At 36.0% G+C, this 24,355-nt stretch overlaps 1 protein-coding gene across 5 annotated transcripts in view; it reads right to left on the bottom strand.

Annotated features, from left to right (window-relative positions):
* Positions 1–4,187: 4,187 nt before the first annotated feature.
* The window catches only part of PCGF5 (polycomb group ring finger 5), a 57,277-nt gene continuing 37,109 nt past the window's right edge, over positions 4,188–24,355 (bottom strand). For 2 of the 5 annotated variants that reach the window (XM_085229051.1, XM_085229050.1), the window contains exons 4-9: positions 21,681–21,736; positions 21,500–21,559; positions 20,203–20,351; positions 19,519–19,617; positions 18,113–18,202; positions 4,188–5,759 (exon numbers count right to left, since the gene is read on the bottom strand). In XM_085229051.1, the coding sequence (XP_085085177.1) occupies positions 5,604–5,759; positions 18,113–18,202; positions 19,519–19,617; positions 20,203–20,351; positions 21,500–21,559; positions 21,681–21,736 (610 nt within the window). In that variant the 3' untranslated portion in view covers positions 4,188–5,603. Of the gene's footprint in view, positions 5,760–6,726; positions 13,673–16,205; positions 16,266–18,112; positions 18,203–19,518; positions 19,618–20,202; positions 20,352–21,499; positions 21,560–21,680; positions 21,737–24,355 lie in introns of those variants that run through there. The other 3 variants (XM_085229053.1, XM_085229052.1, XM_085229055.1) reach the window with 3 other exon arrangements.

Below are 24,355 nucleotides of genomic sequence, written 5' to 3'. Positions count from 1 at the left end.
GCTCCTTATCTGATGCACAGTTCAGTGAGTTATATTTTAAACCTGTTATTCTTTACATTCAGTAAAGTGTTTTCCAGTTACAGAACCCTCTTCCTTTCCTGCTGCTGCATTTGTAGCCTCCCCACACTACTGAGGGGCTATCACTGTTGAGAAAGGATCTCCACTTTCTGATCCTTCAGTATTGCTTTTTTCATGCTGTTGACTTTAGAAAAAAAATGCCTGGGGCTTTTGGGAAATTGTCAAAAAGTAATTTCTTGTTCAGTGCAAAGGAGAAACTCTCCATATGCAGTCTGCCTGTGACCAAGGCCCCAGATGTGGGTGACAGCTCCATGTGCTTCTGGAGAGCCACGGAGGAGCTTCTCCCCCAGCTCCTTAGGGCAGACTCCTGCTTTCTCTGTCCTGCTCTGGAGCTTGGGCCTTGCACACATCCATACTGCTCTGCTGACAGCAATCAGTGTGTGCCGCTCCCTGTTTCCTCTCAACATCACTTTGGCATCTGACACTGCTAGCTTGCTTGTTTACCCATAGAAGTTAAGGGAAATATTCCTGCCTTCTCTTTGTGATTTTGTAGAAGCACAGTTGGAGCATCCAAGTGCTGCTTGGAAGGGACCCATGATGCTTTGAGCATTCTTAATTCAACCTTCATGGGTCATCACTCAACCAACCTGAATTTCTCCTCCTTTTCTAAATATTGCTGATGCATGAAGAGATACAGATTCAATTAAGCCCCAACTCCTCAAATTAAAAATGTGGATGTGCCTCGTAGCCTGCTGCATCAGAGGTGTTCATACCTGTGGGCTTTCAGAGATATGTATAATTGATCCTTTACTGAAGTGGAAAAAAACACATTTGACTTAGAGAATAAATGGAAACAACCGTCAGACTCTGTGGGACTACATTTAGATAAGTTCTCTTAGCAGCAGGCTGGAACCCAGTGTGTTTTTCTCTCGGGACACGGTATCTTTTCTTAGAAGTTATTAATAGTATGAAGCACTATCCAGTGCTTACTTTCTCACAGCAGTGCTTTATTTATATTCACAACTGTGCACTCCTTACAACATTGTTTTCCACAGCCTCCACCCCCAAAGAAGTGGTCACTCTGTGGGCAGATAAAAGCAAAGCAGACATAACAGCCCCGCAGCAGGTGCCTTCCCCTTCCATCACCCCCCTTCCCACAGCATTTCCCAATGAGCATTAAGTCGGTTCACTATCTGCCACTGACAGCCTTTGGTTGAAAATAAGATTTTACCCTTCATAGTGTAATTTCCTAAATCAAGCTGTATTGTTATTTATTGTTATATTAACACAAATTCGCACAGCCTGTCACCTTGACAAAACTTCTATATCAACTCTATGAATAAATTGTCAAATTAGATGGGTAATGCTTTGAACAAGCATGTTTGTCCTCTCAAAGTATTAGCCAGAGAGCTCTTCAGTAAAGCAATTACTCAAAAACTGAAGAACAAGTTACCTATCACTTATGTGAAGCAGATTAGCAATGTTCTTCCATTCATCTATAAGGAACTCTCAAGGCACCTTTTCACTCAGGAGGAAGGTTCTGGCAATCAGCAGAATGTGGCAAAGGGGAGACTGACTGGAGGCTGTGTGCATCCAAGAGGTACCCTCTAGAAGTGCACCTTCATTTTAATTTTTCAGTGCAATGAATTCAAACACATTCCAGAACTCAGAAAAAACAAATGCTATCCAGATAGGCAACTCTGAATGCTGCGACAGAGGAAATACATGGAACTATTTAATATACGAACTATTTAATATATGTATTATGAAACCAAAGTTGTAATCTACATACACGGCTACAGAGTAGGTTTTACAATAAATAATGGTAAATCTGCCATTTCCAGCTTTCTGACACTGAACACCACAACAAGTGTTATTTTTTGCAATGCTAACTTTTCTATCAAGGCCAGGCAAATTGTTCACATGAGCCTGGTTTTCAAGTACTGCGCTGAATTTTGTGAATCCTGTGGAATTAAGTAACAAGCCCCTTGTTACTTAAGTAACCCCTCGTAAGTAATTCATTTATTTATGAGAATGATTCTTGCACTACCCGTCTCAGAAGAGATCATTAGGTCAGCTGCTCAAAGGCATTTTCCTGCTGGGAACTCTTCCTGAACAGTAAGGTGGTTTAAAAACTCAGCATCAGAAACCAGCAATGCATGGGACAACAGTGAGCTTCCTGGGAGCACTTTGTCAGAGCTTCAGGGGTCTTGCTGTTGGGTGCAGCACAAGGGCACGGAGATGAGCATACACAGCACTCTATGCCTGGATCCCATTTAGGAATTTAGAGGGAGGAGCATGAGAATAAAACATTTAAAAAGTAATAAAAGCAAAAATCTTACAATTTTGGGAAAAACCTGAACAGAAATGTGAAGGAAGAACACAGGCCAGTAGATGTACTGAAGCACTAAACCTCTGCACAGGCTGCAGCCAGGAGGACTGGAAGTCTGCAGAGGCATCAACACACGTTACGCATCTTCAATCAACAGAGGATGAAATTTAATCCAAGACATCTAAAATTTCTCCGTAGCTGGTATAAAGCACAGCTTTCTTATCAATTGTTTTATCACTGTCATTATTTTCTGTACCTATAAAGGCAATTAATGTAGTTTTTTGTGTACTGCCAAAAAGGAAAAAAACTTCACCTATAAATAGAAAAGATGGACAGAGTGTTTCTGAGTATAAGAATGTTTTTGCTTCCTGTGTTAGCTTAATGGGACAGATGCCAATGCTTTTTTTATGAATTATGAATGCAGCAGTCTTCTTTCCAAATGAAGATGTTGGAAGTCTGCCATTGGAACGAGGTGCTCGCATTACGTACTGCCAGCAAATTTCTGTTCCTCTAATGAAAACTAGATACTAAATCACTTGTCTCTTGACAAACTCGCCTATAATGATGTCGCATAGCATATTCTCTTCTAAAATAAAACAACAGAATATCAGGATATAAGGAGATTTGAATCCCAACTCTATTAACAGGGAAATTCATGAGCTCCAGCCCTGATGTAAATAGCTGTTTGTACACCACCTACCTGCAGCTCTGGCTCCAGGAAGGACTTACAGAGTTGTCCTTCAATAAACCACAGGCAGGGCAGGTAACTGATCATACATTTGTTACTATGTCCTATGTTTTTTCTATCCTCCTCCTCTTCTTAGCTGCCTTGAACAAGGAAAACCTTTAAAATAACTTTATCAACTTTTTTTCCTGGAAATCTTGTTTGAGGAAATACTGCTTAGAAACTGCAGAGGAGCAGAACTTTGCAGTTAAGAACTATTAGAACCATTCAACAAACATCTGTTTCATTAAGACTGCAGAGGCATCACACAAAGGTTTTTCTTAAGTGACCAAAGTCTCAAGAACGCTTCTAAGAAAAGGGAAATTATTAGTCTATGATTAATAGACAAAACCTACATATTTCAAAACTACAGAGGTCACATACTCGACATGAAGAAGGTCCCAAGGAGAGCCAGAGAAGCTGTGCCCCTGTTGCTGACACACAGCAACAAATACCACCGTATGACTGCTCTTGTGCTTCTGACAAACCCAAACCAGCCATGGGAAGCGTGCTGCATTTAAGCATATGTACGCATTGCAACATATCATGTATGCCTTCACACTTGGAGTTCTAGCAGCTGCTACCTTTTTTCTGCTGTCATCTAGAAGAATTTTACGAGAGGATGCCAAGAGCTCATTGTCTCAGGTCATTTTAACCAGCAACCGTTTCTATCATTTCCTAATCCAAAACATATATCTCAGATCTCAAGAGGTGGTAGCACAGCTTTCACAGCAGCATCTCAGGTAAAAAAAAATACAACTTCTCTTGAATAACATCTCTTCCTCCTTTGTTTTTCATCTTAGTAATTCAGCATGCACGTGTATTTTACAGATTGGAGCATCAATTCAGTCAACTTTGGTGTTCAGCTGGCTTCGTACCCACTAAGATTAATGGTAACACTCTCTATGACATTAATGTGAACAAAATCAGGCTGTGTAAGTGCATTGTTTTTTCCTATGAGGTGAGATATTTCTGTATTCCATTTTCTGCTCTGCACTTCTGTGAGTTGATAGCACACTTCCATGATTATATATATCATATATATATGATGAAGATATAAAGCCAGCAAAGGTTTTAATTGAAGTATTATAAAAAAATTAGAGAAAAGTCAGATAAAACCAGAGATTTTTTTATTGCACAAAATAAATTATATAGAAACAATGCAACAAAACAATTCTTATTGTAGGCTGCACAACAGATGTCACAACATGGATATATTTATTGCTTTGAGAAAGGAGCAATTCAGTGCTAGTAAGCAGATTAGTTATACTTCTTGCTCATCTATATTTTTCATAGAATTAATCCAACTGGGCTAGAGGCATCTTGCAGCACATGAGCCATACCAAACTGTAATTTGTTATCAGCAGTTATAAAGGTGCTGTGAACATTCTTGACATTAGCGTGAAGCACTCGATTTAACATCGCTGGTACTGAACCTTATTGGTAGGTAGATCATTAGAAATACTACAGATCAATTATATGTAATACATAGGATTCCAAAAGGTCCATTTACAGTTTGCACAAGCTCTGCTCTGAAATAAACCTTGCTAACACATGTGGAGATGCAATTTCAAACAGGCACACGTCACTCCGCACCAAAAAGAGGAACTGCGGCACTCTGCCAAAATGAAACTTAATGCCAGCATTCTCTTTACTGCACTGTAGAACTGCTCACTACTGCTAACTCAGTTAGAGCCCTCTCTCTTCTTTTTTTCCCCATGACCATCACTCAGTTTCTGATGATTTTAGCACAGATGTAAAGAATATTCATTTGGTGAATTAAATTTCACTGGGTGAAATTTACAGAACTCTAAAATCCTTTGAACCCAACCTATTTGTCCCTTTAAGAAACAAAAGGCTGCAATCTTGCATTCCTTTCATAACTCACATGGATTGAAGTTTTTAAATGCTACTTTGCAGAACCTGAGATTTGACCCCCAGTGAATTCATATATAAATTACTAAAAATTATAAAACATACAATATTCAAATGGTAAAACACATTAGAAACTGATCACTGACAGGTCTTTGTGAAGCATGCACGTTAATGAGAAGGTGGCACAACCAATGTTTGTTGTCTGAGTGAAATTCTCTGCTTATTTCACAACTACGCAAGTATTTATTCAACTGACTTCATACCACTGAGTCTACTGCTAGTGTAGGCTATTACATCTAGTATTAGATAGTATTAGCATTAGATACTGAACAAGCCACCAATGAAAGGAAACTCATTGAGGGAGGGACCTCCAGGCCATTTCAAGTCTTAACTACAATGAAGGATAAGCAAAGTAACTCCACTGATGATTTCCAACACTGGGAAGATCCTGGAGAATCCCACTGAAATTAAATAGATGTGGACTATACACAAACCGTAAACCAATACGCTCACTGCTCTCTACTAGTACTTCAATAAAATTCCTTGCTTTACTTTTTTAAACTATGTAAATCCCCTACACAGAATCAAAACACATTAAATCCACTATGCAGAATTTAAATAGATAAGGATGAAGTTTCAATGGTCCTTACAATATTACAAGAAATTAATTATTCTGAATTTAAGAAAAATACTACTTGTATAAGTGCTCAGATACTTCAGTGATGCAATCATACTCCATGCATGTACCTGGCTGAAGCTTCTTCCAGAGAAAAGTTTTATTGTCTGGAGGAACTGTACTTCAAATACCATCTGTAAATGTAAATATATTTACATATAAATCTTCGTAGGTTTGATAAAATGCAAATGAATAATCAAATATGCCCTAAAAACATCCATTAAACACAAACACCACAAAAAAAATTGTTAGCATTTTTATAATCATTATGAAGTAGTAATGATATACAGCAGGATGAAGCTAATATCAAAGATGAAAAACAGCACCACTAATCCATGTTTTGCAGTCGTGTTTCTGATCGGACAGAATATGTAATGGCATAGTCAGACATGCTGCATCCCATTAAGGTAAGAAATGCATTTAGCCCAGCTGTACTAACTATACAGCTTCACACGGAAGAAACATTCAATAAATCAACAGAAAATGCATCTGAGCACAAAAGATAAAACATATGTAAGTGATTCTCTAAGCAGCATTTTTTTTTTTCTCAAAACATTAACATAGACAGATATTGGACCGATTAAATATCTACAAGTGCTTTTCCTTTACAAAAATACATATATTTTTCATAGTAGGATAGACTGTCATTAACAATGACCTGTGTTTTTTCACTTCAATTTGAATGATTTATAAGCTAAGTTTTACAACCACAAAAAGGTTTATTTGTAATATGATGTTACCACTTTTGACAAAAAGCTTAAAACATTTTATATTTTAAAACAAATTAGCAACATAACATCACAATATGTTCTATGAGCTTCTAAGTACTGTGAGGGCTGTAACATTAAAAACTGATAGCTACTGATCAAACGCAAGGAAGCATTAGAACATTATTACTGCTCACCATAGGCTCCTTTCTTATCGTAACTTGGATCACAGCTTATATAAGGACACTTAGGCCCCCATCCCAAAAAAATTCCACTCAGACCAACACTATTCAGCAGCCTGGAACATCCAACCATTCCGGATCTGCATTAATTAAAAACAAAGGGAAAAAAAAGAAGTTTTTTTCCTCTCAACAGTTAAGTCTGCAGTAAGGGGAAAAAAAAAAAAAAAAAAAAAGACTCGCTGCTTCATGCTTACTCTAAGTTTGTATTTGAGGAGAAACGACTATCAGTAAGTATACAGATCAAAATGTTTCAGTCAGCTAAATAATTAAATTGCTCTATTACTTTCCAGTTTAGCTAATTACTATCCTGGAAAAGAAAATGAAGGTATTTAGATTTCTTTATTCTATCTTCCTCTGCACAAATAAAATAACTGACTTCTTGCTAACCAAAGGTCTCACATTGAGTACAGCAATGCCTTTTGCTAAAAAAATACGTATAAAAATCTGTAAGACAACCTTAGTATCTTCTCATTATCCTCCAAGTCTGTCCTATCCACCCTCCAAAATAACACTGAACTACAGCTAGAAAACCCCAAAGTAGCCTGGTGAATATTTTGTGCTTCGGAAGGTTCACAGGACTGACAACACACTGAAGTATTTTGTCAGTTCACAGGCCAGGTATAGCTGACACATCAGTAATGCAAACCTTTGCACTCCTCTTTTCCAACATTAGTTATGCCCACAGAGCCGCTTGCAGTGCGCCAGCTCAACCTGTACACTAATCCCACTTCTGTTGGCTGCTTTGTTCTGGGACTGCTGGGCGTGTGGTGCAGCACATCCCCAGGCAGGGAGCTCCTCTCTGCCAGCCCCAAGGCTAACTCTCATCACTGCACTGCAGGAACGTGGCACTGCCTCACTCACACCAGTTTCTGGGTGGCTTACCTTTGATGTTAAGTAAGTCCCTTGAAACTACTAGGCAATCAGATTATCCATAAAAATAGTTTATTTCTCTTTTAATTTCTTTTTTTTTTTAGATGAACAAACTAAGTATCTAACGGCAAAGAATAATTTTGAATCATTCAGTAAGTTATATTTTTCAGAAAGAAAGGAGCATGTTTCATTTTACTGCATTCATGAGACAACAGCAAGAACGTCTATTTACTCAATATACTATAATACAAAACACAATTTGAGGAGTAGAATACCATCAGAAAATATGTGCCTTGCACTTTGATAATAAACATCTTTATTACAACTTCATTTGTAGCACAAACCTCAGTAGCAGCACAAATGTGTCACTGTTGCAGCAATTTTGTTTATGGTATAGCAATTGCCTTTCACTCACTCTTATGAAAAATGCACAGTAACTGCTCCTATCCATCTCACCCCGTCAATTGCCACATTAATAACCCTGTCAGAAGTATTTGCTAAAAATACATGCAAAATTTACCTCAAAGAAAAGTATGTGTAATAGTTTAGATAAACATGCAAATTCCAACCAATGCCTCTCTTTGGTTAAAATTAATGTAACTGCAAAAGATTACATTTGCAGACATTCCAGTACAACTCACCCATCCTGAGCCTACAGAAGGAGGTTCTGGTTCCCTACAAGTACAACAGGTAGCCAGGACCTTCCCAGCAGCCTATAGAGCTCTTCCATTCCACTGTCACACCCCACCACTGCACAGATCTACATCTCTTACAAGAGAATGAAACAACATCCTTACACAGCTGCATCAGCAAGCCACCTGAATTCAAACTTATGGCACACACCTGGGCTGGAAGGATCTCCATTAGAAATCCCTTACTAAATCACCTGTTCTGGAACCTGCTGTTTTTACCTGATCTACAGACAGCATAGTAGTGGGGAAAAAAAACCTCAACAGGTAGACCTGCTCATGAAGAAAAAAATGCTACCATTATAAGATAATCATCTAGGGGACACTCCTACAAAAGGATGTTTCAACTGAGGTCTGAAGGGCAGATTTCCCATATGCTATAAAAGTGGTGGTAAGTGAGAAGGTGGAAGCTTTTCACTGTTCCTTTAGAGTGGATCAAAGCTCACGTCTTGGAATACTGGAACATGCTCCAGTAGATGTCAATCCTTCCTCAAACAGGTATCTCTAGCTGAACACCACATGGAAATATGACCTTGTTCAGACTGGCTATAAAGGATTCAAAATGCAGATCTGTGAAAATCTCACCAAAATCCAGCAGAGACTAACTTAATCCCAAAAGAAAACATGAATTTCTTTGGCATTAAGCACTAGTTTTCTAACATCATGGTGGCACCTGATTCTAACTTGTTCTAAGACATACAGTGGAGTTCCAGAGTGTCACCTACTGCTTCCCAGAGCTAGGAAACGGATGCTTTGGAGCTTTTTTTGGACTTGATTAAAGCGTGCCCATAAACCTTCTATCTAACAGTCAGCATTTTAGTATCTGCACTGCAAAAGGAGGTCTCCGTCACATACTCTAGGATTGTTTTGTTTTGCTTTCATCTGCAAACTCTTTTCCAAGAAGGTCCCAAGTTCTTTTGAGAATCTCCATCCTGTTCAGTTTTACCTATTAAATGATTCTTAAATGGGAAGACCAGAAGACTTGCAGAATATAACTGTGAAAAGACACTTCATGTGTTCTTCCACATTATTAGGGGCTGTACCTATATAAATGTCCCTCTGCGAGGACAGATGAATTAGCACATTATTCTTCTGCAACTATTCACTTCCTTGAACATATTTAATTCTTACCTCTTCTAAGCAACTACAGACAAGTATGAGTATGCTATGTATTTGACTGGTAATGTAGCCCCTCAGCCTGTTTGTTTTGCTATGTAAGACTGGTTTTGAACAATTACCTGTTCTGCAGAATATCTATCAGACATAGTACCTGGCAGAGCTGGAGGCTATTCCTTCTGCTGCAAACAAAAGGAACAACACAATTCAGAGACTGGTTCAGTGAAAGGACTATAAACACTGGTACCTTCTGTTATTTCAGAAAGCAGCAGAGAAAGAAAAATTCCTCTTTTCTCTAACAAAGTCATGCCTTTGCACATAGAAGGGAAGAGATGGAAACTCTGGACCATTGCTTTGTCTGCAGTGGAGAAAAGTCTAGCTTATGCCTAAAGGGAATGCGATCAGTCTCTTTCCACCTATAGATATACTGGAACTGCTTTTGATAACTGCAGAAGAGAAAAGTACAATCACATCTTTGGAGCCTAGGAGAAAAAAAAGATTCAGAATTCAAGGTCACCTCATAGCGAAAATGAAATAATTTCAATATGAAAGTATTCTTTTCACATAGTTTCTACTGAGATAGACAATTTGAAAAAAAATAACATTTATTTTTCTGCTTTTTTCATGTGGAAGAAGGCTTCTCAATACAGAGCGATCATGAAATATTCTTGCTGAAAATATTAAGACCATTGACAAGATAGAGGAGCAAAGATTACCCTGCCAAATACAAATAATGGGTATAAAAGATATTCTGTATTAATAATCAGGCACTTTATATAATATTTTCAGTAAAGTAAAAATAATACTTTTTAGAACTTTTCTTTGCACAATAGCTGCAAGCTTGCTAAGTATGAACAATAGTCATTGCATACTGCTAGGACCCAAGTCCCAGAAGCACTCGTGAGCAGTAACTAATATAGTGATGAGTCACTTAAGAAAATTACAGCAATCTTATTTGGCATTTCATCCAAATAAATGTCTTTTATAGCACTAGGCTCTCAACTACATGCAGTTTATTAATGCACAATGGAAGATGCATTTCTTGATTATTGAATTCCCTACTGTTGGAGATTTTATAGGACTTCACCTGTAAATTTTATCTTACAGTTTGTTGCTGGACAAATGCAGCATACATTAATGTCCAATGAAAAATTGCTTAAAACACTCATTAATAAGTTACCCCAGAGTGAAAAGCAGATAAATTTTTTCACTTTCAGGGAAAAAAAGCACCAAATGTGCTAGATAAGAGATAGCAAGGTTAGGCAGTAGTATGGAGATATATATATATAATATTTTTTTTTCGGTCTTACTCCTCTGCAGCTAGATTCTGGCAGTATGGAAAAGTTCAGCAAGTGTGACTGTACACAGTAATCAGCTCAGTGATGGAATATGGTGTAGTTTTAATGGAATGCTTAGTACTTATTCCACTTACTCCATCTTTGGCACATAGGAATCTGTACGTGCAATCTTCCTATGCTGTTCAGATATCTTTAATTGGCACAAAGGAATCAAATATGCCTATATGTAGATACATGGCACATATGTACTACAGAGAAAAAGAAAGGCAATGCCTGTGTTAAACAAGCTGCCCAGTTAAGATATGTATTTCACTGGTATTTTGCTGATACAAAAACTATTAAACTAGAACAGCACTCAGGAGTTTTGCCATCAAATCAGAAATGCATTAATTGTAGGTAGTTGTCTAAACTATACACATTTAAAAGCATTTAAAGGCATAATTCTCAGCTGGGAACACTGAATCATGTATGTCTGTAATTTCCATGCTTAAAATGAAGATTTGCCTTCTGTAACCTAGCTTGAAGTTTCATCAAGAAAATACCATAAATTGCCACTATCCAATTTTGATCAAGACAAACTCACAGTTCTCTGAACTGTGACTACAGAAAGTCATCAGACAGTCAAATCTTCTGTTGGCATGTCATTTAAAAGCCGCTACGATGTAGACTAAATTTCGAGGGTCCCATTAGCTGGATGCAGACTTCTGTGTAAGGTAACTGAAAATGGATTAAAATTAATGCGCTGGTTTTTTTCCACCAAATCTGTTCAAATTTGTCAAACCAGCAAAAGTTGAGAAAAAGGGTCCCCCAGATCAAGCAGAAATTATGCTTAAGAGTCCTAATGCTAGTTTTGTGATAAAACGAAACAGGCATTTTATGTTAAGTGAATCTACAGTGAAAATTCTGGTATAAAATCACATGAAGTATATAAAATTGTAAGGTGTCATTTGCATGTGCATGTCAATATTTACAAATAATATCTATTTCTACCATACAAAACAATTGTATATAACAAAGATAGCAATGACTTGCACTTAGAATGAATGCTCTGATCTGACAAGCTGCTCCACGTACACAGATGAGCAGGTCCCTCCTAACACGGAGCGTGTGGTTGTTTCTGTGAAGCAGCACTCCACAGCTCAGGTGGGCAAAAAGATGGCCACTTCCTGCAGCCCACAAGCGCACCTGTTCCCACTGCAGCATGGGCAAAAGAATGCCCACGCCAGTTGGCACGTTATGCCTGCAGAACAGAGCAGCAGCTTCCTAACATTTTGCTTCCCCAGGTTCACTGGCATCTGCACAATATGTGCAACTTTGACCTGCAATGGCAGGTTTCCTAAACAGACTGCTACTGACAGCATCGCTATTTCGGCATGATGTATGGGCTTCGGAGTGCAGTGGTGGGACTTAACCCAACGATATAAGAATTCTTCAAGTCATCAATGTTAGAACTCCTGCAAGTACTAAAGGGGTCAAATTTAATCCACAACATGTGCATTTCTCCTACAGAAACATCATAAGATACGTGAATACACATTTACAAAGAAGTTACAGCCTTGTTTCCACCTTTTATACTTGATCCCATGGTAGTCAATATGGAATTTTCACTTTGTCCTACCCAAGTATGATTAGAGTAGTTTCTGAAACACTAATTTGGTTCCTTTCTGATGTATGCAGAAGGCTTAAGGACATAAGTAGCTATCTACAATATAGTGGGTGTGCACTAAAAAGAATTATATAAAAGGTGCTGAACTACAGTTATCTCCACAGCTTTTGAAGTAAAAAACTCATTTGACTTGTAAGCAGAGCAAGACAACGGAAGACTACAGAAAACATACACATTATTATGCCCCCTGCAACATTACCAGAAACCTCAATAAACATTCTATACCAGAACGATTACACTTGCAGTATCTAAGGCAACAATCACTCCTTTATCCAGTACTATCAGGTCTCAGGAAAAAACAATGACCCAAAGAATTATTTTGGTCAGACTGCTTATCTTCAGTATTGTATTGCCTCTAATTTTATGGAAATAATTGTATGATGCGACTTCAAGTAGTGAAACATTTCTACAATGAATTCTACGCTCCAGATACTCTCAAGAGAGATATATAGCATAACTAAGGCTATACGTTATTTTTTTCTTAAGCTTATTATAAATCTTTACCCAATCTTAAAAGGAAGTGCTTACCACAAAATGCAGTAACTACATGTAGATTCTGCTTTGACTGTAACCTCACAATGAAATTTATCTCATAGACAGATGATTTTAACTTCATTTCTATAAAGGTTTTATTAGAAGAAATATTATCTGACTAGAAACCATTTTCCAAAGAAAAGCCATATCCCAAATTCCAACCCTTAGGGTAGCCGCAAAAAAGTGCAATCATGAAAGCTCCAATGCTTTTAAGCAATACTGGTAGAATCTATTTAGACTATTTTAAAATTCCTTTTTCGAATTATCACATTCTACACTTTTGTTAAAGGTACACTGCAAAAGGACCATTGCACACTCATGAATGAGCTATACCTGGACCCATAAGAAGCTTACTGAGAAAAAGATAGTGGCCCAACAACCACTTCTCTAAATATATTTTCTATACAAAATATTGTCAAGGTATAATCCTTACCTATTTGTACAGTACTCTATGATTTAAACAACAATATTCAGTAAAATAGTAAGCATGTGAAACTGCAACACCACATGGAATGAGCACTCTGCCATTTTGCTAGTGTGATCAATACGAGGACCAGAAGGATTTTCTAACACGCAAGCAAAAATATTCCGGAGTTTTTGAATCTTGACTGTACACTTCATGATTTTGGCTATGACTTGCAGCACACATAAAATTCACAAATATCTTATGCACATTTCAGTAGCAGAATGGCACTTGGCTTGCTCTAATAGAAACAACAAAGATGCAGTTGACAATTTTAAGAAAGACAATGTCCTTATTTGCATGCTGAAAATCTGGTTGTGTCCCCCTAATCCAGGCACATCCATTCATTGTGCAATCTGTCGATGGGTAAACAAATAGTGCAGGATTCATCACAATGGGATTTGGCCCTTTGGTCTAACCGAAGTCAATTCTAGGTCGATACTGAAGTACCATAGGGTAAGACTAAAAACAAAAGCAAGAGAAAAACAACAAAGACAAGAATAACGTCAAGATATGATTCATTAAAAATACAAAAGAATGCTGTTAAAGTTTACCTGAAGAGCAGTAAGAACTTATTCCTCAAACATATGTATATATAACTATTTAAAATATAAATAAAATGATTGCAATATACATTTCAACAATTCCATTGCTGTACTTCAAAGCTATCTTATTTCTAAATCAGCTATAATTATTTGTTTTGAACATAAAATTCTTACATCTGACTTTTACATATTTAGTAACTTTTATGGTTTACAACAAATATGTTGGATTATTCAAACAACTTTTATTTGTGTTGCTGTGACTGAGAATAAGCAATTTTTAACTTTTATACTATGTAAAATAAGGTCTATTTGCAGATGATGCATAGAGTTTGATTTTTAAATATACAGAGATTCCCATAGGTATGGCAGTAGTTAGCACTAGTTAAATGGAGCTAGGTTCCTTTGGTATTAAATAATAAAGAAAGAATCAGATAAAATTGCTGTCAACTGACATACTGAAAAAATGACAGCTAACATTTTCCCCTCCCTGAAATCCAAGCTCCTCAACTTCATAATTAATGATACACATTCAGTAGTTATTAATTGGGGGGGGGAGGGCGGAGGGAGGAAGTGAATAACGTAATGGAATCCCTGAATTGGCTGTTGTGATAACAGAGGGTTTCCAAGAAGTGCTGCGGAATAGCTGAACACCTGTTGCTGTTGTTCTGTTAACATCTCATTTTTATCAGTCTTTCAGCATTTTATTGAAGATGTTTTCCTCTTACCTTATTGATCTGTTTTGATTGCAAATAAAACAGGCTAATCTTACTGACTCAGAAATGGTATGGGCCTCTGCTACAGAGCATGGCTAATTTAAGTCTTGATTTTTCCCAATTTGGAAACAAACAATAAAAAACTGCATCCTTCTAATGCAAGATAGATGAACTTCAGGTACCAAGAAAGAAAGAGATCACTGCAGAGACCTTCACAGCTTAACAAATTTTTGTGTTGGGTAGAAATGATCAGCAGACCTAAACGTGACCATAGTTGCTGGTGATTTACAAACTGGAGTGCAGAGAAATCAAAACATAAAAACAGAGGTATTCAACAGCAGCAAGAGCATTTAGGAAGAGAAGACATGGAGCACCATGTGTAGTCTGTATTAGCAATTAACAAATGTATTTGCAGTCCAAATGACTTAGTCCCTGATTTTTTCCACACAGGATATGACTATATTATTTAAATACTATTTCGCTTTTTCCTTTTTTCAGAACAAATATTTTGATTGTATAAATTGTATCTAAAAGCACTCAGTTCTAACTGGAAGTCCATACAGGCAGAGACAAAGCAGTCACCTCACTGAAAAACACATCATGCAAACCCACATCACTAAGTGTTTTTGCAAGATTGAATGCTACTTTGAAAAACTACAAACTTGTCATGGTTTTATGTTTTTTGTTTTTGGTTCTCAGTATTCCGCATCAAAACATCATGTAGTGTACTGGGAGTTAAGTGTTAATGCTCCAATTCCAGGCACCTATCCCATGACTTCTGTAATGTATAGGGATAGGTGCCTGGAATTGGAGCATTAACACTTAACTCCCAGTACACTACATGATGTTTTGATGCGGAATACTGAGAACCAAAAACAAAAAACATAAAACCATGACAAAACTGTATAGACAAATGAAACAGGTTGGAGTGATTCTAATTATTGAAGTAGCTATGACTGTAAAACAGATCACTCCCATCCGTAATGAGAGCAATGCTCAATCATTAATTTTTTTGCTCAAGAAAAATTATTACTACTTTCACAGCAATTTTTAGAAGAAAGTTCAATTGAATATTACCAATGAACAATCTGAAATACTGTTCACTGTCCCTGGAGGTGCTTAAGAAACGTGAAGATGTGGTACTTAGGGACATGGTTTAGTGGGCACTATTGGCAGCAGGTGGATGGTTGGACTAGATGATCTTAAGAGGTCTTTTCCAATCTTTATGATTTTTGATATATACTAAAAAAGAATACCAAACTGATAATGAGATTTAGGAATCAGCTTCAATTTGCAATTTCTCTACTTGTTTAAAAAGAAAATATGAATTGTCATAAAGATACAAAATCACCAATACATTCTCTTTTTTTTCACTCCATTCAGTTTTGGTCCTTAGTCAGTGGCTGCCCAATGCTACCTATCAGAAAAATGAGATAGGAAGGTGAATAACCCTTCCATACTGATGCAGGTATCAGCCTGAAGAATGAAACAAGATAACTGGCCTAACGAAAAATAAAAGATAGAAGTCTTATATTTTAAACCTACAAAACCTGGTAATTTGAAAGTGTTATATTAATTTAATTAAGCTTTCTTTCAATGAACAAAAATGCTTGAGTCTTTCTTGTGGTATTTTTGCACTTTGTTGTGAGGTATCATAAAAATTCCAGTTTCGATTATAACCATAGTGTTTACAGGACCTTACTGACTGTAATATGTACAGTCGTGAGTGCCTCTTACCTGATAAAAAGTGCCATCCTGTGAGTAGACTTGCGAAGATGAGCAGTTCTGACACCGAAACTGCGAAGGAGATGATTTTCTGATCAGATAAGAGGCATCCACAGCTGGACATAGACATTTATCTTTCCTTTTTTAAAAATTCAGTTGTAAAGTTTAAAATTTATTTCCTTGTTTAAAACAAGAAAGATTTCTCTAATGAATAAATGGATATTCCACTTAACTACTCTACTTCTTGTAAGGTCCACAGGTGTGCCAGTAAAAGCTGGTGGCAAATAGTACCAAAGACAAAAATAAAGAATTTACTTGATCTTCATCCAAAGGAAGAGAATTAATTAGCACTGCAACTACTGTTATTTTAGAAGATCCAACACAGTTGAAGAAAACAAAATTAGAAAAGCCCAGATGTTACTGGATTTATCCCCAGCACAATTTTTACAAGATTTAGTCTGTCATCTCTGACTTCAGGGGAATTACTTAAACAACATAAAAGAAAAGATGAACACATAGCTGATGTACCGTGTATATAAACATAACTTACAAATCTAAGCAAGAGCTGTCAACTCTTCTACTCATTTAAGGTTAAAATGATAATTCTGAGATTAAAAAAAAAAATTAACCCATACAAATAGTATCCTTTCTGTCAAGATGACAGTTACTGCTGCTTACAAATGACTGCAAGGACCATAGGTCCATTTGTAAGCAGGGGTTGCAGGTTTAAATTTTACGAGAAGAATTCCATTATCACTTAAGTTGTTGCCTCAAAATTTCCTACTAGTACAGCCAATGCTAATAAAAAATAAAATGGCAAGGCAAACAGACACTGCTGGTTTCAAAGCAGTACTGGAAAAATGGTACTCACTGATGCAACTCTGGGGTTTCAGTAACCATCAAATTCCAGTGCAATACAACGTTCAAATTTAACTAATAATTGCCTATACATATTACTCTCTTAATTCCTATGAAATACATCTTGATTTTTCTCACATAAGGTAAAATAAAGAAACTTGCAAATTATTAATTTCACAGTATGCTTAATCCTGTCTTCTCTGTCCACTTCCCACTGCATTTTACATCTGAGTATACAGATTAATAAATTATGTTAACTGCTTAAACTTATCACTCCTCCAGTATAACCTCCACTGGCAGGCAACAAACTTGCTCGTAGCATTAAGCAATAAGGAGCAAAAAGCAACCAACAGCCAGATATAAACAAATGGATAAATTTAAAAAACAAGAGAAGAAATGGAGATATGAGTCCTAACAAAATCTACTAGGTATACAGGACAATGTAAGGTCTACTAAATTAAACAAAAGCATACCTGAAAGAAAGGTCTACAAGTAAGTGAAGTGTTGCAGTTCTAAAATGTATGCTCACAATAAGGAAAATCCATCTAGCTGTATTACCTGATTGTTAGTCTTTGTTATGCAGCGCAACTAAAAACCATGAATGTGGTACTCACTGAAACAACCATAAACCAATCAGGTTGCTCCAATAATTTGCCAGTGTTACAGTTCATTACTGACTGAATAAAACAGATTCTAAATAAAGAACTGCTGTATGTAGATTTGTAAATATTGTGACATAAAATGTCACTAACAGGAAACTTGCAGAAAATGAGTAAAGTGTGTAGGTTTTCAGATAGCTTACTTGAAATTCTGAGCAGACCTTTCATGCAAACTTAGTATACCTTTCAGTTTTAAGCTTCAGAATCTACACAATATATTTGCTGCAGGTTTTCCACTCACTAGATTCTGTCTCACATAAGAAATACAGAAAACATGCAAAACGTATTCTTAAGGACAGGTCTTTTTGAAAGATCACAGAAGATATTTTGTATCAAGCTATGAAAGCAATAAGGTAATAAAAATCCCCAAACACCATTTATTAGTAATAGAACAGCATTTACGTTTTCGCCTCTTAGTCTCCATCTTGTCATATAGATGAATTCCATAGTATGATCCTTTCCCATGATTTCTCCATTGCATAGTACATCCAGCTTAAAATACAACAGAACAAATGGTAAGACAAACTGATGTAAAAATTAATGACTAAATGAACTTTTAAGAGCATCTCTGAGAACTAAGCCCAGAATTTCTCTTACTATTAAAAGCTTAATAAATACAACATATTGATAACAGGCCATTTCGTACAGTAGTGTTCCAATATACTTTTTCACTTCTTTGTAATGTTCTAAACTAAATAGGAAATTATTAGTAGACAAAACTTGTCTATATTTACCAATACTACACAGTGTTTCTCTGAAGAGAAAGTTGTACGTTGCTTATTAAAGGCCTTCTTGCTACATCAATGCTCTTTCAAAACCAAACATACAAAATCCAGGTGTTGTAATTCTCATCTTAAAAAAATAAATTATGAGCTAACTTTAAATGTTTTAGTTTAAAAATAACTATAATTATGGAAAATGCATGTATACAGACATGTTTCTTCATTATCTGGAAGGACTAAAGGCATAAGAAAAAACAAGTACTTCTCTTACTGTGAAAGATATTACAGCATTCACTGAAAATCTATGACTATTCTTTCATTACAATAGCCATAATGCTTTCCTATTTTCAAGAGGAAAAAAAAATGTCAAAAAATTTTAAGTAGGCGCCACATAACGCATGACATTAAGATGTCAGAGATAGATTAAATCACTTTAAAACAAAACCAGTGACACCAAAATGGCTGGTTGGAACATCATAATACTGTGACAACTCTGCAATAACCTATGGACCTGATCTTACTCAGCCCTACCTCTGACTGAAGCTGGGATGCTGCTATTCATTAAAGCAAGCCTAACATGTGGAGTCATTGAGTTCTGTATGAGAACTGACTGAAGTCAAAACTCCTGTATTCCTGAGAAGAAGGAAAGTTAATGCAGGAGTTTCAGGCTCCCTATCTCAACTCTACATCACAACTTCTACCATGTCAGGAAGTCTCTCCAGAAAACAGTTATGGCCAAAATCATATCACTCACAGAGAAAAGACATGTCTCTTTCTCTATTAACTTCTGGAAATGACATATTAAAAAAAAAAAAAAAAAAGCAGCATCTTCCTCTCAAAAAATTCTGATAGCATTTTTGTCACTTCTCCTAAGGATTGGATTCTTACTACAACTGCATGAGTTGCACCATTACAACTTCTAGTCATTGTGATAAACAACGACTCCTTACTTAAGGGCAGAAATATACCTTAGAAATATTGAAGAATACTTAGTGTAAACTCACGCATAAATATGGCTCAATTTCATTTTAAAAAATACCACTTTGCAGTGAAATAAAAACATAAGCAATGCTCTTCCAAATGTACCTCATAAGAACTTGGAAGTTTTAATTTTAAGCTGAGAAACTTTTTGATAGTTCCCACGGTCACTCGAGTAGAGCAACGGATAAATTTCTTCATTAAACCCTAAAGCGACAACAGAAGAGAAAAACATGTTAGAAATTACAGAACCATGCCTTCTCATTTTTCATTAAATAGCATGTAAGCAATTTCCAGTCCAGGGACAGCTGTAAGAAATCTTTTTTCCAATCAGCAACCATTTTTACTACTCTCTCTTCTAACTCATAATAGCATTGTAGCTTCGTTCCTGTTCACATCTTTAAAAGATTTGTATTCCAGTCATTCAGTACACAACTTACATGAGAAGTAGTTTCATGTTGGCATGTTAAGACAACTATCCTGAAAGTGTGAAACAGCTCTCTCACAACTAACTTCTAAAGCAACTCCCTGGTATGCCCTAATCTGATGTAGGAAGCAGTTATTTACCACTGAGGATGGAAGATATTGGAGCTACAAAAAAAATATAGCCACAATAATCAATAGGTAATGCTATGAAATTCTTCTAAAATTCCAAGATGCACTGAAACACCTCAAACAAAAGAGAGTAACTAAAGGTACAATCAAGACAGGTCAATGTTGTCTCACTAAAATGTATTGTTATAGAATGATTTAGTTCCAACAATACCACCACAAATTATTATTATTACTCACTTTTACTACATTGTCTCCGGACTGCCCATTGTTGCGTAAACAGTCGAGGCAGATGGCAATCTGTGGGTCACTCCTGTGATAGTCTTTATCTTCTTCATTTTCATCACACTCCTCATCAACTTTGGGTTTATCAGTTTTTGGGCTTTCTTCTGTGGAATATGAAGATTATTATTTAAGTGTAAAACAAAAGTCACAGTACCAACACTTGTTTGATGTAATACTTAATATTCAAGAGCACACTTTCCTTCAAATTAACTTTTCAATTTTAATTTTGTGTATTATTAAATTGATCAATTATAACCTATGAAAATGAAGTTTTACTACTGACATTTTGAAGTAAAATGCACAACAGATTCCTATATGATAGGAAATAATGTGCCCCTAATAGTTCAAGCTGTCTACTGTTGTTTGTGTCCACTGATTTTTAAAGGCTGCAACCTTGAATGTATTAAATGCAAACCCACTCTATGGTGTGGCAGTTCACTTCCAGAAAACACTGCTTGTATATATACCATGGAACAACTAATCTCAGCACCTGCAACATGCATAATTAACACATATTAACTGTCTGCTCTAATAACAGGAGAGACAAGTTCCTGAAACATAACTGTGAAATAAAGCAAAGGAGCCTTTCAAAAGGTATTTTAAAAGCCCAAATCATGTAGTGGTATCAAAACCCTGAAGTGAAATCAAAGGGGCTTCAAAAACAGATGCCCTTCTCCGTTGGCAGCTTAATAATGAACTCTCAAAGTTCATGGGTCAACTACCAAAAAAAAAAAAAAAAAAAAAAAAGAAAGAAAAAAGAAAAAGCATTTAAAGCATTTTGGAATCTACATAAAACAATTGTTTAGATTGTGCGGAAAACTGTTTTACTACTTGTCGTTACTAATTCTTGACAACCTCCTACTTAACAGCTGGTCAAACTCAGTAACATAAAATAATCTGTAAAAAATGCTCAAGCAGTTCTACATTTTACTCTATGTAATATGAAAAAAATTAAGAATTCAAATGGAAAATTGCATGAATGATGACTGTGAGTGCTAAGGGAAATGCAAACAAAAATAACAGTTAAAGAGCTAGCACTTTAAATCAACTGGTTAAGAGGTGAGCAGTAGTAAATAAGACTCCAGATGACACTAAGAAAGATTTTTAAGAGATCGTGCATTATCTTTGAATTCAGTAATAATAAAGTACATGCATGAACGTTTGAAGAATTGGGGTTTGATGAGGAGCTGTGACATTACCTAACGTACATGTGAGGAAGGGAAAAAAATATGACATAAAAAAAAGTCATCACCTTGCCCATTTTCTTGAGGTTTATTTTTCTTCCAAAACTCAATCTCTCGCTGCAGTTCCTCTAGTTAACACCAGAAAACAGTAATATGAATTTTTAAATCAGAAATACAGACATAGCATTAGAAACAGTCATATTCCCTCCATCACCCCAAGCAAGTACCCAAAACCAAATCAGAACTTACGTTCTCGAAGTCCAGGCACCAGCTTAAATATAATTTCCTCTAACGTGTTATCCAGCCTTTCAAGGGGAGAAAATACATTTCACATTAAGTAGAAACTTGCATTTTAAATATTTTTAGCCTTTAAACAACAAATACATTTTTAATAGCAAAATGAATTGCATATTTCTAGTAAATAATACACCATGGAAAAATAGCTGATTTTAGCTATAAAGGAGAAAAACATGCATTAAAGATTATCTGAATTACTGCTCAAATGGATTTCTTCTTGAAATTACCAAGAAATTCACTTTCTAATAGATAAAAAGTAAAGGAAAGGGAAAAAACATTCTGACAAGTTTTCGTTGTTTTTGTGTTACACTGAAAGAATTATACTGTCAAAAAGAAGACATTAGAAAAGCAGTACCAAATTTTAAAGACCGAGTAATGCATAACAAGCATGGAAACTATAAACTCCATTATCATATTGATTTTAAGTAAGTGTAGACATCCCCTGTAATACATTTTATGAAAGCTGAACAGATTCCCTACTCACGATAACACATACAAATCAATCTGGGCAGGATAAAGTAGCTCACACTGTAGCATCCACTCTGCCCTGGCTAAAAACCACAATGCAATATCTTCCTTTGGTACATTTTTAATTGCTCTGATTTGTCTTCTCAATAATGATATATATATATATAATGATATATATGTACCTCTATATATACATACTTATATTTGTGTATATACATGCACGTATGTGTACACACCATTAATAATACACACTAGGTCTGCTATAAAGCATATGACAATTCACTACCTCTTGTCTGCTAGAAGTGGCAAATTAAGATGACCCGAAGATTTTAAAGTTGAGGAACACCGAGAAGCATTTTAGTAGGTAGGGATTCACTTCTTAGAATAAATACAACAGCATTCCAGCTTCTCTTCTCTACATTATTTGCGTTTGTAATCTAAAGCTTACAAATAGACATATTAACCAGTCGTCTATTTTGAGACCAGTTCTCTATCTCACTTCTTGGAGACAGTCATATCATAGGAATATTTATATTTAAGCTACTACTGTAATCCATTTTTCAATTGTTTCTTCTTGTAAAGATAAAAAGAAAAAAAAGAAAATCCAGGTGAAGCAGACTGTTCCTAAAGCAAAGATGCATGGAAAGCAGTTTCTCATGGATAAGAAGGAAAACAAAGTCATATGACACCAAAGCACTTACTGTCTGAATAGAGAAACTGTAGGTCTACTTTTTCAAACGGTGTTATCTTTTCTAACCTCTCAAGATCAAACACAACTAGGTGGTACTGCTTTCTTTAAAGTCCCCAGAGCAGAGCATTGGGAACTTGTGAATCTATCCAGAAAATGGAAAAAAAATTGGAAACAATTCCACTCTGCAAGAAAGTTCTAATCTTCATAACTTACTCATTTAGAAAAATTTGGATTTCAAAGGAGAATCACATTGTACCTTATTTCAAAAATCCTGTTAAACATTCCTTGTGATGCTGCATACATGCTGTTTTTTCTACATTTATTTCTGAGAAATTCCATTTTTCATTTTTTAACTGGTCTTCAATGGCCCAAAAGAAAAGTCAGTGGCAGTGCTATCACAGCAAGAAACCTGTGTACATAGCAATTACAATGCTAGCACCATGCACTCATACTCTACTTGACAATTATTTTCTTTGAAAAAGCAAACTAAAAGAACTACTTCTTCCTAATGAAGCAGAAACACTAATAGAAGGAAAATATCCCTGTAGCTACAGAGAAAAAAGTAGAAAAAATAATACCTATCCAATCTTAAAGTGCATGGAAACTAACCATAAACTATAGTAATAAACCTAGGAAATTATAAAAATATTCTCAATTTTAGGTGCTTTCAACAGTGTTCCTATCCTCCAAGCCTGTAAGAACTCAAAAAGTGATTTTGTATTTTGCATCAAACTCATTCCAAAATGAAATTGCTTGACCTAACTGTGAAGTTGCTCAGTCATTTAGTATGACACTTCCTGCTGAGGCCAAACTGAGAATCATTTGTTTTAGACACCTCTTTGCATCCCCACATCTTCCAACCATCAAAACAACCTGTCTGGCAAGAAGAACCAAGTATTTATGCTAGCTTTGAATAGATCCCGTCTCTCCCACCTTCTGTAATAAATGAGTTTTATGAACAAAGCAACTCTAATAACTGTTAATTATCTAAAGTGAAGCAAATGAAGGCGTCAGTCAGGAAAACTTGCATCCAAGCAAGCTTGCTAAGAAGCGTGCCTTTATAGTATGACCAACCCAAACACTACTGAACATTGATAACACAGAATTCTTTTAAACTTGGAAGGTGAATTCCAAAATTTAATACTCTTCCTATATATCAGTTTGGAGTTCAAAGTTGAATTTCAGACTCAGCCTTTTCATTTCAACAGCCTTTCCATACTGCCAACTGAAAGATGCATCTAAATAACTCAGACAGCTATGAAGTTAGTCATAATTGAGTTTATAAAAGAGTTTATGAAGTATATCTCAAAGATCTCCAATAAAATACTACTTAGGGTGGTCAGTGTCATTTCTCAGAAACTTGCTGCATTCCTGAGCAATGATGGGGCTCATCTCTAAGTCAAAGTATAATGTGTGCATAATGTTACACAGGCAACATCCAAAAAAGATAATGTCATTATACTGCTCT

The sequence above is a fragment of the Meleagris gallopavo genome, chromosome 8 (genome assembly GCF_905368555.1).
Source record: "Meleagris gallopavo chromosome 8, MGAL_WU_HG_1.1, whole genome shotgun sequence".
Classification (NCBI taxonomy): Eukaryota; Metazoa; Chordata; class Aves; order Galliformes; family Phasianidae; genus Meleagris; species Meleagris gallopavo.
The sequence above is the reverse complement of the archived record's forward strand: the minus strand, read 5'-3'. Positions and strand labels throughout refer to the sequence as shown.